This window comes from Pristiophorus japonicus, chromosome 11 (genome assembly GCF_044704955.1).
Source record: "Pristiophorus japonicus isolate sPriJap1 chromosome 11, sPriJap1.hap1, whole genome shotgun sequence".
NCBI lineage: Eukaryota > Metazoa > Chordata > Chondrichthyes > Pristiophoridae > Pristiophorus > Pristiophorus japonicus.
The window spans coordinates 82,770,392-82,784,456 of NC_091987.1; the positions used below are offsets into that span (position 1 = coordinate 82,770,392).

At 43.3% G+C, this 14,065-nt stretch overlaps 1 protein-coding gene across 1 annotated transcript in view; it reads right to left on the bottom strand.

Annotated features, from left to right (window-relative positions):
• Window positions 1–14,065, bottom strand: part of LOC139275545 (zona pellucida-like domain-containing protein 1) — a 29,980-nt gene that overhangs the window by 3,661 nt on the left and 12,254 nt on the right. Inside the window, exons 4-8 of the mRNA XM_070892713.1 lie at window positions 12,013–12,110; window positions 10,755–10,838; window positions 7,650–7,818; window positions 7,154–7,268; window positions 385–408 (exon numbers count right to left, since the gene is read on the bottom strand). Coding sequence (XP_070748814.1) covers window positions 385–408; window positions 7,154–7,268; window positions 7,650–7,818; window positions 10,755–10,838; window positions 12,013–12,110 — 490 coding nt within the window. The remainder of the gene's footprint in view (window positions 1–384; window positions 409–7,153; window positions 7,269–7,649; window positions 7,819–10,754; window positions 10,839–12,012; window positions 12,111–14,065) is intronic.

The window sequence follows — 14,065 nt, forward strand, 5'->3', positions numbered from 1 at the left end:
AGTGCCGGGCTGATTGATCACGGCATGGACCCTGCGTTCAAAGCACCAACTAATTTTTTTTCCAGCAGCACACCTCTCCTTTAACTTGGGCCGTCCAGTACGCGTCCCTGAAGCTGCTGCTGGTTTTAGGGTCCAGGATGCTAACAGGACACTGTGCAAGGTAATGACATCAGCATCGCTGGTGTAGCGGAGTGGAGTGCAATGGTTTACCGCCGCCGCTAAAGTCGTTTGCGCCCCAGCGCTAACGAGAGGCGCAAATGATCCAAATTTCTCGGCATTCCTTTTTAATGCTGTTCCCAATCCCAGTTTAATATCTGACATCTGCTGTAAGCTCTCTTATTTTCTTAACTTTTTGAAAATACTTCTAGCAATATTTCCGCTCACCTGAAGCATCATTTGTGTTCAACACTGTGGACAAAAGTACAGAAACAAAAATCATTACAAAGTAAATAATTTTGTAAAAACTTCCAAATTTACCTTCATTAGTTAAATCTTTCCAAATTTGCTTTGTCTGAACTATCAGAGTTAAATTCGAAAATTAAGGCCAATGTAAGATTGGCCTTCCATTAGAGAACACTTCTTTCTACCTGTACTCTGGAATTAACCATGGACCTTCATAGAATCATAGAAATTTACAGCACGGAAGGAGGCCATTTCGGCCCATCATGTCTGCGCCGGCCGACAAAGAGTTATCCAACCTAATTCCAGCTCTTGGTCCATAGCCCTGCAGGTTACAGCACTTAATCTTCATTTGCTCTGTCTGAACTAAGCCTCTAAAACCACACTCTCCCCCACCCATTCAAAATAATCACTGTTATGTAGGTACAGAGTCCAATATGCGCAATTATTAGTTTTGAGGAGGAAGCACAGGATGAGGCAGAGTCAGGCAAGGGTGGAGTTCCATTATGGTGATTTTCCTCAGACCTCTGAGGATCTACTTTCCTAGGGAGGTTGTGAAAATCCAACAGAAAATCAACAAATATTGGAAAATCAAGTGGGTCAGAATGCATACCAGTAAAGATAAATTGGGTTGGTTCCTTTATTGGCATACGTTGCAATCGCCCCAACTCAGCAATGGTGTTCGAGCAGTTGTCAGCAAACATGAGGTAGAAGACCCCCCCAAATCTATTAATGATGTTCCCAAGAGATAGTATATGGACAAGGAAAAGAAAGAGACGTATACAGCCTTGGAACACACCCATTGTGATTATACAGAGGTAGGATGAAAAGGCATTACGGTAGATGTACATTGGGATAGGTAAGAGGCGGAGACAAGGGAGTTATTGAGAAAGTTGAGTGCAGCATATGTATTGAGGTGGGAGGTAGGCCAGTGGAGAGGAATTTGGGAGTTTGAGAGAGTGTTGGAGAAGTTTAAGGTGATAGTTTTCTCCAGGGGCAGAGGGGGATAGTAGAGCGACCTGAAGCAGGCAGGACAATCTGGATATTAAGGGAAACAAGGACATGATCGGAGATAGTTCTATCTAAGACAGAGATCTTAGAGGTTGCAAGATTTTTGAAGATGGCCAAATCTAGGGAGCTACTGATGGAGGTCGATGTAGATGTGGAGAGTGAGAGCGAGGACAGGAGAGAAGAAAAATCAGAGGAAAGCGCAAAAGGAAAATTCAAATGAAGGTTGAAATCACTGCGGATGAGAAGTTAAGAAACAAGAGAGGAGTTTTAGCTACAAAGTTACTAGTAGACATGGAAGACGGTAAACAAGAAAGATTTTGAAGTAGAAAAGGGTGGGATGATGGTGGGTGAGGTGCTCAAAGAAAGAAATTGCCAGAAGTGTGGCATCCTCGCAGCTCACTGGCCCAAATTTAATGAGGCCAATGCCTCTTCACCACGAGTATGGGTGATCAGCCAAAAAGTCAAAATCAACCCACCTTGACACTGGCAACTGGCAGATTCTGAGCCATTGTATCAGCTTGACTGCAGTTGATATCATTGATAACCATCATGAGTGAGTTTCAGAGAAGATAATGAAGTCAAGTTGAAGTGACTCAATATTATGATTGAGTTGGCTCAATATTATGATTTTCACACCAGATTTATACCAAAACACGAGCAAATTTGGTGCAAAATTCATAGTATAACAAGTGAATGAATGAATCCTTACTGTTCTACTAAAACTAGCTCTAGCTGTTGAGAAAATCAGGGAAGACAGTGTAATGAGGATTAGCCTCGTTATTTTTCTGTTTATTCCCCTGCCTTTAGGATAATGTCAGGACCAATCCTTTACTGGAACATTTTGTTGTTTAATTTTGTCTTAATTACTCCTGCATACTTTTTATTTTATGTGTATGAGTATCTCACTTTGTTCCACACCTCACATCTCTCTTTTAAAATCCTTATCCTGTATCGCCCATTCAAATACAACACTAATTTTCCCACTGAGATAGATTCTCTGCTTTCCTCCCTCTGCCTTTGCACTGAACGATTCCTCATCCTCGGTGATTTCAACCTCTACCTCAACTCTTCTTGCTCCCTCTCCTCGGAGTTCACTGCCCTCCTTTCCTCCCTTAATCTCCCCCTTCATGTAAACTCCCCCAACCATATACACGGCCAACCCCTCGATCTTATCTTCTCAGTGGCCCTCTGTAACCAGCACCGATGTTCTCCTTTTCCTCATAACCCCACTTCTTTTCATATCTTCCCTTGAAAAAACCTCTCCCTCAAATCCCTTATCACTGCACTTTATAATTCCCAACTATCTAGCCTTTGGCCTGCAATTCTTCATGCCATTTCTGCAGCTATCGACTTACTAAATCACACCCTTTCCACCACCTTTGATGCCCTTGTCTCCACTAAGATCATTACACTCTCTCACACTAGTCGTTCTCCCTGGTATACCCCTCATCTATGCTCCCTTAAATCCAAGGGATGCAGACTTGAACGTCTTTGTCGAACAACTGGTCTGATCATTCATCACGAGATTTGGTTAGATCATATAAAACACTACCGGTTCCTGCCCACTTCTCTAACATCATCCAGGACTGCAAAAATAACACTAGGTTTCTCTTTTCTACCGCTAACCATCTTCTCAAATGACTCACCTCTGCCTCCTCTTCCTTCACCTCCAACAATAAATATGAGGAGTTCATGGACTTCTTTGTTAAAAAGATTGACAACATCCATTCAGCTGCTTCCGCTACTTCCCATCCTTCCTCTAGCCTACCGGACCTTATTCCTCAACATAGCCCCCCTTGCCCTAACCCTAAATTTGCATATTTCTCTAATTTCTCTCCTATCTCCCTTCTTGCCCTTTCAAAGCTCATTTTGTCAATAAGATCGACCTCCTGCTCTCTTGACCCTATTCCGACTAAATTGCTGACAACGCAACTTCCCTTCCTGGCTCCCATGTTAGCGGATATTGTTAATGGTTCTCACTCCTCATTATTATTCCCCTTTCCTTCAAATCTGCCGTCATCATCATAAACTCCTCAAAAAACCAACTCTCAACCCCTCTGTCCTTGCAAACGATCACCCCATTTCCAACCTCCCTTTCCTCTCCAAATTCTTGAATGAGTTTTCGCCTCCTAAATCTGTGCCGATCTTTCCCAGAACTCCTTGTTTGAATCCCTCCAATCAGACTTCCGCCCCACCACAGAACTGAACCCATGGTCATAAATAGCATGCTAATTGACTGAGACAAAGGTATCCCTTCTTGTTCTTCTGGACCTGTCTGCAGCTTTTGACAATTCTTTTCCAATCGTCCAGCTCCATGGGACTGCACTTCCCTGGTTTTGTTCCTATCTTTCCAGCCACAACCATAGAATCACCTGCAATGGCTTCTCTTCCTGATCCCACACCGTCACCTCTGGTGTCCCCCAAGGATCTATCCTTGGCCCCCTCCTGTTTCTCATCAACATGCGGCCCCTCGGCATCATTATCTGGTGACACATTGTGAGTTTTCACATGTACGCTGATGATACCCAGCTCTACCTCTCCTCCACCATCTCTTTAATATCAAACTGCTTGTCTGACATCCAGCACTGGATGAGTAGAAATTACCTCCAATATTGGGAAGACAACGCCACAAATTCCGTTCGCTTTCCACTGATTCAATGTCTCTCATAAAATGATACCGCACAAAAGAAAGCCAGTTGGCCCATCGTACCCATGCCAGCTCTTTGGTAAAGCTATCCAATTAATCACATTCCCCTGCTCTTTCCCTTCAAGCATTTGTTCAAATCTCCTTTGAATGTTACGAGTGAATCTGCTTCCACCACCCTTTCAGGCAGCAACTGTCTAAGGCTAACCAAGTCTGTTTGCAATCTTCGTGTCATATTGATCATGAATTGAGCTTCCTACCTCATATCTCATCTCGGTTTTAAATCAGTATTGCTTCAAACCATTTGTTTATGCTAGGAATGAAATCCACTCTGATTGCTTGAGAAACAAATGATTTAGAGACTAATAATAGGGATTATCACTGGGTCAACATCCTGGAACTCCCTCCCTAACAGCCCTGTGGGAGTAACCTTCACCACAAGGACTGCAGTGGTTTAAGAAGGCAGCTCACCACCACCTTCTCAAGGGCAATTAGGGATTGGCAATAGAGACAGAGAAAATATGTGCAGAAGTAGGCCATTTGGCACTTCGAGCCTGCACCACCATTCAATAAGATCATGGCTGATCATTCACCTCAGTACCCTTTTCCTGCTTTCTCTCCATACCCCTTGATCCCTTTAGCCGTAAGGGCCATATCTAACTCCCTCTTGAATATATCCAATGAACTGGCATCAACGACTCTCTGCAGTAGGGAATTCCACAGGTTAACAACTCTCTAAGTGAAGAAGTTTCTCCTCATCTCAGTCCTAAATGGCTTACACCTTATCCTTAGACTGTGTCCCCTGGTTCTGGACTTCCCCAACATCAGGAACATTCTTCTTGCATCTAACCTGTCCAGTCCCGTCAGAATTTTATATGTTTCTATGAGATCCCCTCTCATCCTTCTAAACTCCAATGTATAAAGGCGTAGTTGATCCAGCCTCTCCTCATATGTCAGTCCAGCCATACCAGGAATCAGTCTGGTGAACCTTCGCTGCACTCCCTCAATAGCAAGAACATCCTTCCTCAGATTAGAAGAACAAAACTGAACACAATATTCCAGCTGAAGCCTCACCAAGGCACTGTACAACTGCAGTAAGACCTCCCTGCTCCTATACTCAAAACCCCCCGCTATGAAGGCCAACATACCATTTGCTTTCTTCACTGCCTGCTGTACCTGCATGCCAACTTTCAATGACTGATGTACCATGACACCCAGGTCTCGTTGCACCTCCCCTTTTTCTAATCTGCCGCCATTCAGATAATATTCTGCCTTCGTGTTTTTGCCCCCAAAGTGAATAACCTCACATTTATCCACATTATACTGCATCTGCCATGCATTTTCCCACTCACCTAACCTGTCCAAGTCACCCTGCAGCCTCTTAGCGTCCTCCTCACAGCTCACACCGCCACCCAGTTTAGTGTCATCTGCAAACTTGGAGATATTACACTCAATTCCTTCATCCAAATCATTAATGTATATTGTAAATAGCTGGGGTCCCAGCACTGAGCCCTGCGGCACCCCCACTAGTCACTGCCTGTCATTCTGAAAAGGACCCGTTTATCCCGACTCTCTGCTTCCTGTCTGTCAACCCGTTCTCTATCCACGTCAGTACATTATCCCCAATACCATTTGCTTTAATTTTGAACACCAATCTCGTGTGTGGGACCTTGTCAAAAGTCTTTTGAAAGTCCAAATACACCACATCCACTGGTTCTCCCTTGTCCACTCTACTAGTTACATCCTCAAAAAATTCCAGAAGATTTGTTAAGCATGATTTCCCTTTCATAAATCCATGTTGATTTGGACCGATCTTGTCACTGCTTTCCAAATGCGCCGTCATTTCATCTTTAATAATTGATTCCAACAGTTTCCACACTACTGATGTCACTCTAACCGGTCTATAATTACCTGTCTTCTCTCACCCTCCTTTTTTTAAAATGTGCTGTTACATTAGCTACCTTCTAGTCCGTAGGAACTGATCCAGAGTCGATAGACTGTTGGAAAATAATCACCAATGTATCCACTATTTCGAGGGCCACTTCCTTAAGTACTCTGGGATGCAGACTATCAGGCCCTGGGGATTTATCGGCCTTCAATCCCATCAATTTCCCTAACACAATTTCCCGCCTAATAAGGATATCCTACAGTTCCTCCTTCTCACTAGACCCTCGGTCCCCTGTACTTCCGGAAGGTTATTTGTGTCTTCCTTCATGAAGGCAGAACCAAAGTATTTGTTCAACTAGTCTGCCATTTGTTTGTCCCCCATTATAAATTCACCTGAATCCAACTGCAAGGGACCTACGTTTGCCTTCACTAATCTTTTTCTCTTCACATATCTATAGAAACTTTTTCAGTCAGTTTTTATGTTCCCTGCAAGCTTCCTCTCATACTCTCTTTCCCCCCTCCTAATTAAACCCTTTGTCCTCCTCTGCTGAATTCTAAATTTCTCCCAGTCCTCAGGTTTGCTGCTTTTTCTGGCCAATTTATATGCCTCTTCCTTGGATTTAACACTATTCTTAATTTCCCTTGTTAGCCACAGTTAAGCCACCTTCCCTGTTTTATTTTTACTCCAGATAGGGATATACAATTGTTGAAGTTCATCCATGTGATCTTTAAATGTTTGCCATTGCCTATCCACCGTCAACCCTTTAAGTATCATTTGCCAGTCTATTCTAGCCAATTCACGTCTCATACCATCGAAGTTACCTTTCCTTAAGTTCAGGACCCTATTCTCTGAATTAACTGTGTCACTCTCCATCTTACTAAAGAATTCTACCATATTATGGTTACTCTTCTCCAAGGGGCCTCGCACAACAAGATTGCTAATTAGTCCTTTCTCATTACACATCACCCAGTCTAGGATGGCCAGCCCTCTAGTTGATTCCTCGACATATTGGTCCAGAAAACCATAAATGCTGGCCTTGCTAGCGTCACCCACATCCCAGGAATGAATAAAAAATCTTCAATGGCTTGGTGTCAAATTTATTTTTTACAATGCTCCTGTGAAGGGCCTTGGGACATTTTATTACATTAAAGATGCTGTATAAATATAAATTGTTGTGTATATTAATAAACATCGAATGAAAGCAGACATACCATTATCATTCTTGGTCCTGATTTTATTGGAGCTAATTACTGAATAATTAGACACCGTCTCTGGTACTGGAGTAGTAAGTATGACTGGCAGGTCTCTTTTTTTCCTGTTGCATTGCTAAAGGTGAAGCAAAAAGAAAAAGTGGCACAAGTAAAGTTTTCTGTAACTAAAAGTGTAAAAGAGCAGCTGACCGTAATCAGTCTAGAGTGCACCACCTGCTTTAAAATCTCTACTCCTTTATTCTTCCGTTATTAATATACTACAAGTCTACATTTATATATAAAAAAACTAATTTTGTCCGTACAGGTGTGGGGCATCTGCCCAGATTATGTAAATAATCCTGCCCGTGCAGTTTGTGACGTGGCCCATATCTTTGGTTGCAGACAGCCAAAAGTCCCGCTCCATTGTACTTCGGCCAGTAGAGCAGGAACCCTGTGATTTTGGGTCCTATTCTACTATTTAAAAAAAAAAATCAAAATAAATATGTTTTGCACTTACGTTAAAGTCTGCGCAAGCAGCCTGTGCACAGAGACGTGTAATACAGTGCAGATAGAAGGTAGACACCGTCAGGTTTCGGTGCTCGGTGAAGCGGAATGCCTCAAAGTAGAACCTCGCAAACTGATCCTGCCCGTTGGACACTATGTTGGTTTGTTGTTCTTTATTGCATCTATTAAGTTCAAATAAATGATGTTAGCTAAAATTTCAACAATCAAACTCTGATCGTGTGAGTCCTGCAAAAATGGGTTTGAGCTGGCCCTTCTGTACTGGCAGCTCAGAAGGAAATCATGCCTCATTTTGTGATGGGAGTTTCTCCTCCTCATTTGAATAGTGTTCTAGCACATAAAAGGCTTACCCAGAGAACTTAGCTAAGGAATATAACATTAGGTAAGGAAGCATGTTTTAAATAACCGCAGCTCACTATCTAAAGTGAAGTTGTGGGGGTGGCTGAAACATGGACTAGTTGTTCACAATGGCACAGTGGAGGCATGCTTCCTTTCAATATGAACATTTGGGATCCTGAAGCAGAAAGTGGACCAATGGAGAGTGGCCCTATTTGGGGCTAAAGGACACTCTCTGCTAAAAGCACAGGTGGAAGCTGCATAGAGAGAGGGTGCGGACAGAGTCAATGTTGTCAGCTAGGTGCCTTAGATCTGGCTGCAAGTAAGATATCAATTTGCTGGTAACAGGAGAATTGAATGAGGGCCATGGATGACTTTCCATGCATGAGTGAGAAAATAGGCTCCCCCTACCTGCTTAGCTAGGACTAGCAGGAATTGGGTTGTGGGGGAGCGGGATGGGGTTGGGGGTGGGGGTGGGGGCGAACCTGCATCTCCGTGGCAGGGAAATTTCTGCCCCCATCAGGTAAAGGGTAACTGGATCCTGCCACCACTTCCAGATCTGGGAGTAAAATTTGATTTGGGGAGATTAACCCTCAATCTCGGAGGGTTCCGGCCAATAACTGGACTTACTATCTGGTCTACAGCTGTGTGGCAGGGCTATCGCCTGTTATCTACCCAGTGCTGTGGTACAGCCCAGTCACTTTGGCCATAACTGGGTTCAGTCTGAGAACTTTCATTCTGGCTCCTCGCCACATGCTGCATCCATGCCTATTAGTCATCTTGTTAAGGCGCTCCTCACCAGCGGGTGGTATGGACGGGGCAGTGAGACCTACTACTGCACAGAGCTTTGCTCACTATAATCCACTCTATGTGCAGGTTTCTCAGTTGTCATACAACCTGGGCATCATCATCAGGAGAATGGTGAAAATAAGAAGGCTTTGCACATACTTCTTATGAAGCCCATTAAGCATTACAGAAATCCACTTTGGGAATTTAGTGGGAGGCACCATTTCAAACATTGCGCACACCTATTGCTCTTTTGCACATACTTTCATTATGCCATAGTTGGAGGCGCACTTTTCTAGCAGGTGAAGGTGGTGACTGACGAACAGCTTTAGCTTGAGGCAGTTCTCTGTTGTTTGAATGTTTCCCAGTGCAGTCAGTCAGCAGCTATGGTTGCTGCATGGAGGCATTCCACTGCAAGGTATAGCGGGAGTTGGTGCAGGAGGGCGACAGCAGTGAAGAGGGATGTCATCAAGGTCCAGGTCGGTGATTGGAGCGTGGGCAGATACAGCAGGAGCGGCGAGGTCGGGGCGAAGGAGTGGCGAGAGATTGTGGAGGGATGTGATTGGGGCCCAGGGAAGGCATGAGTTTGGGGCCAGGGGCCTAGGGGCAGGACGGGCCAGCCCACAATGCGATATGTGTGTGCACTAGGTTCATGCAGCAGAGCTGGTCTCCAGTCATCTTGGTTAATCATTGCCACTGGACCAAGACCCAGCTCTGTCAAGCCCATGAGGTCGCTGGTGTGCAACGGCCACCACCCGTTAAAAAAATCCACACACAGGCACCTTCCATCCTTCAGGATGTAGTTCAGGACCTGGAATTTTAGGTCCTTCATTGAAACACCTGTGAACTTATCCTTTTTTGGCGTGGAAGCAAGTCATCCTTGTTTCGAGGGACCGCCTATGATGATGGTGATAGTTGCAGAGGCCTAGTTTCCTAAAAGCCATCAAGCCTCTGTTCCCTTTCCTTCCAAAAATGTAGATAACATGGGCTTTTGTACAACGAAAGCCATCAATGACACATCTTGAATAATGGATGTTGACAACACATACCACGAAAACCTTAGTTGAGTGCATGTTCATGTAGACTTGGGGTTGTTTTTCGGAGCTCTATGCTCATGTGGGTCACATCTACAATGCGCTACACACGAGGGTACCCTGCCACCTGACGAAAGCTCTGTATCTTATCAAACCAGTGGTTCCTTTACACAGGAAAAATGACAAAGGCATTGCCCCTTGCAAACATAGCTCTTGTCACTTGCTGATATAGGTGATATGGCGGATGCCCCTGTGGTGTAGTGAAAGATGAAATAACTTGAAGACTTCATCCTGCGATAACCTTTCCTTCAATAGGAAGAGCAGTCCATGTTCCAATGTTGCCGGTCAAATTCATCAGAATGTAGGAGCTTCTCTTGCGAAGCAGAGGTCCCAAAGATAGATCTTTTCTGACTTGGCTTGGTTGGTTTTGTTTGGTCTCCAATTTTTAAATAATGATTACAATTATTGGAAAACTGACCTATGGATGCCACAAGGGAATCTTGAAGAGACAACAGCATTGTGTTTCTCCCCTTTCCTCCCCAAAATAACAACATCAGGAGGGGGAAATAAATAACTAAATACATGATTGTGTCTACCCCATCACTGGAAGATAAACTTGGGTGCCACTGCATACTGTAATTACTTACTGATCGTTTGCTTCATCAGTACTTAAATTAGAACGTTCTCTCCTAAGGAAAGGGTAGGAGAATCAGTGGTGCCTATTTTAGGTAAATAATGCTCCGCCATTTTTTGGGCTTGGGGTTAAGATAGGAAGGAGATGGAAATATTTGGAGCAGCTCCTCTACATGGGCTGAATTACCTTGTCTCATTTCTAATTTCATACAAGAGAGAAAAAAATTCTCGTCAATTCCTTTCTTAAACCGATGGGAAGAAATTAAATTGGACGGAAAGATAATATAAGCTTTTAGATTTTGAATACTCACCCAATGAAGAGATCATAAGTTTGGGAAGAATTTAAGTGATATTGTGAGGTTGAAGTATAGCAGCGATCAAGAAGGACATTGAACCTGTAGAAGATCAGTTATGATAAATATGAAGCAAGCATGAGAATTTTCACAAAGAGCAGGTTATGTATTTCTTCGACTTTCTGTTTGCCTTCTTTTAAATTGCCCTGTGAATTTTACTTTCTTAATAGTGTCTAGGGGGTCAATTTTGACTAACTTTGCCTGGTGTTAAAATGGGGCTGGTTTCCTTACCATCCTGTCAACACTGATGATGTGGCCGGCTCCATTTTGAATGGAGCCTACTTTTATTATGGAAATAGAGGTCCTATGATGTAAATAGAACCCCAATTGCCATTTTAGGTGAGAACTGGTCGGAGCATGAGCAGTACAGTCGGCGGCCAGTTCCACATTTGATGAAATGGAAGAGGCTTGCCAGAGTCAAACATTGAATTATTTGTATGTGCTCCTCTGGGGTCTCTATGTTCTCCCGCCCAAGGAAATCAAAATTGGGAGAGATCTATAACAGGCGGCTGAATCAATATGGCCCAAAGACAAAATGACTCCCAATGTCATTTAGTTTCTCATCTCAATTAGCTACACTGCACAATGTGCACACATTTAGACAAATACAAACATAGCAATTTACTTTATTCATTGTGTTGTTGTGAGAAATATTACTTTCAGGATTAACTAGGAAACCAAATTTTGTACTGCATTTTGAGTCCTATTAGAATGGATATTATGGTGCTTTATTTATACTTTTAAGGAAGTAGCCTTGCCCTCCAAGTTATTATAATAGTCAAAACTTTTGTTTCACAACAGATCATTAGCCTGTGAAATGCCACATGTGAGTTAGTATGGACTGTTTACAAATTATAGGTTAAGTCCCACTAATACTTGGGCTCATGTTTTATTCTTAAAGCAGAAATTAACTACACGGTGTAATTTGAGAACTAGTGAATCAAAACTGGAAAAATCACTAATACTGAAAGTATACAATTCGTTCTGAAATAAGCAGCTCCAGCACCTGAGCCATATTTAGCTAACAGAGGTCCATTTGGTTTAGGGCAATATGGACTATGGTCATTTACAGATCTCCTTTGCCATCTAATCATATTTATTATGCAAATCTTAATTTAAAATACACAAGTGAGGTAAGGCAAAACTGAGATGGCAAAGGAGATTATAAAACGAATCTCTGAATCTTTTCAGGCTAAACAAGAAGAACAAATCTTACTTGGTGGTTAAATTGACAGCTTTTACTTCTACATAAATCTTGGTTTTCAAGATGAGTCCAGTTTCTGGGATGATCAAGGGATTTTTGTATGTTGCGTCCTGAAAAGAATGCAGTTTTATCACACTTTTGACATGATAGCTGTAATATATTTGTACAGTAATCTGATTGTTCAGCCACTATTGTAATCCTAAATCTAAAAATCTAACAGCATTCATGATTTCACAAGCCATGCCCTGGCTTGCTTTCACTTTTATCTGACCCCGTTTCCTTTTCTAAACCCACTCCTATCTGGATGCCTATTTACTGGGTTTTCACCATCTCATTTGTTTTTTGCCTTTTTGCCTTCAAATGATCTGTCCTGGCTTCATCACTGCCCTCACCTCACTAACATTATGCAGGATTCTTGCTTTTCTTTCATCTCCTGTCTTCTTTGTGCAGAAAGCTCCCTTTTTTTAATCTCTTTCTTCTGTTTCCAGCCTTCTTGTTCCTCTTGAATCCACCACATCTGACCTTTTGCTGTCTCTCAAGCCCTGATTTTAACTCGGGGTGCAAGTTCGGCGTGGGAGCCACCAGGGCGAGTATCAAGCTCACCTGCTCCTGCTAGAATGAGGTCCGGGCCATTTTAACTCCGGGGCCTCATTTCTGTTTTTCAGGCGAATCTCCCACCCGATCCCAGCAGGAATTGATAATTAGCCGGCGGGCGGGAGTATCATTTTTGTTGGCGGGAACTTGCGTGAACAGTCAGGTAATCTGTGGGGGAGACATGCGGGGGTGATCATTGTCAGAGGAAGCCCGGGGCAGAGGAGGCCCAGCCACAAGGAAATCTTCAAAAAATGTGAACGTTGTGAAAAGCCCACCTTCTCTGCCCTCTTCTGCGGCTACTCCTGCCTGCCACCAGCTTTCTCTAACAAGCACTGAACTGATTGTGGTTCATGCGACTGCACATTAAATCATGTCAAGGTCCTATTTAAGTCATAGAACCCTAACTTTTGCATATTATGAAGCCCTCCCTTGCCTTCAGGGCAGGCCTCACACATCAAGAAAGGGTCTCACACACTGTCTGAAACATGCCAGTTAAACTGGCGGCCAGCATGAGTGCACTGCCACCCCAGAGGGGAGGATGCTGCCTTTATTTTAATCAATCATACGCCCTGTTCCAAACGGGCACTGGGGGTTAAAATCAGTCATTTCATTAAGGGAAGATAGAGGGGGGTGGGGGGGCTCCAAAGTGGTCGGGAAACTCGGGAGAGGCAGGCTGGCTCTGGGCGGGTACGCCTGCGGCTCTTGGCCACAGAGAAGAGAGAGGGATCACATGGGGATTGTAGTAGCGAAAATAATTAATCAGGGGAAAAGTAATTTAGTAAAGTTAAAATCTTAAGCAAGAAAGGCTGAGAGAAAGGCTTAATGTGTTCATGGAGGAATAGCTGAGTCCCACCTTCCAGCAATTAGGCTGAAACAAAGAACAAAGGCTCTCACAAGGGGCTAGGACTGTTAGAGAATTCTCTGAGGAGATGACATCTCAGATGACAGCTCATAAAATAATAAGCTGAGGCAGCCATTTTTGAGTCACACAAGATAGCAGAAAACAAAGCCTCTTTGAAATGAGAATAGCCAGATGTACTTATCAAGGACACCAGTCTAAGAGTTAATGCTTGGGAATGAAATTCACAGAAATGTAACACGTAACCCACAGGGGCCTCCCAGCCGAAGTGGCCGTAATTATATTAACCAATGAAATTACTGTAACTGTATTAACCAATGTATTAGTAGTAGGTGGGCGGGGACTTGTGGCAAATAACCAATGGAACACTTCCCTGCCAGTTTCATTATTTTGACTGTATTTTGAATGTATCAAATGTAACAGCCCAGGCTATTCCATGAGACCGGTGAGGATTGCATCCAGTAACGGTACTGATGCGACCAGACCTCCCTTGATCGATCAGGTTTAAATAAACAATTATTTCCTCTATATACAGACCTTGTGTCGAGTGTTATATTTTTAGTACTTCACAATATTTTGCCACTGTGAGTAGGGTGCTTCCGGGAAGTTGAC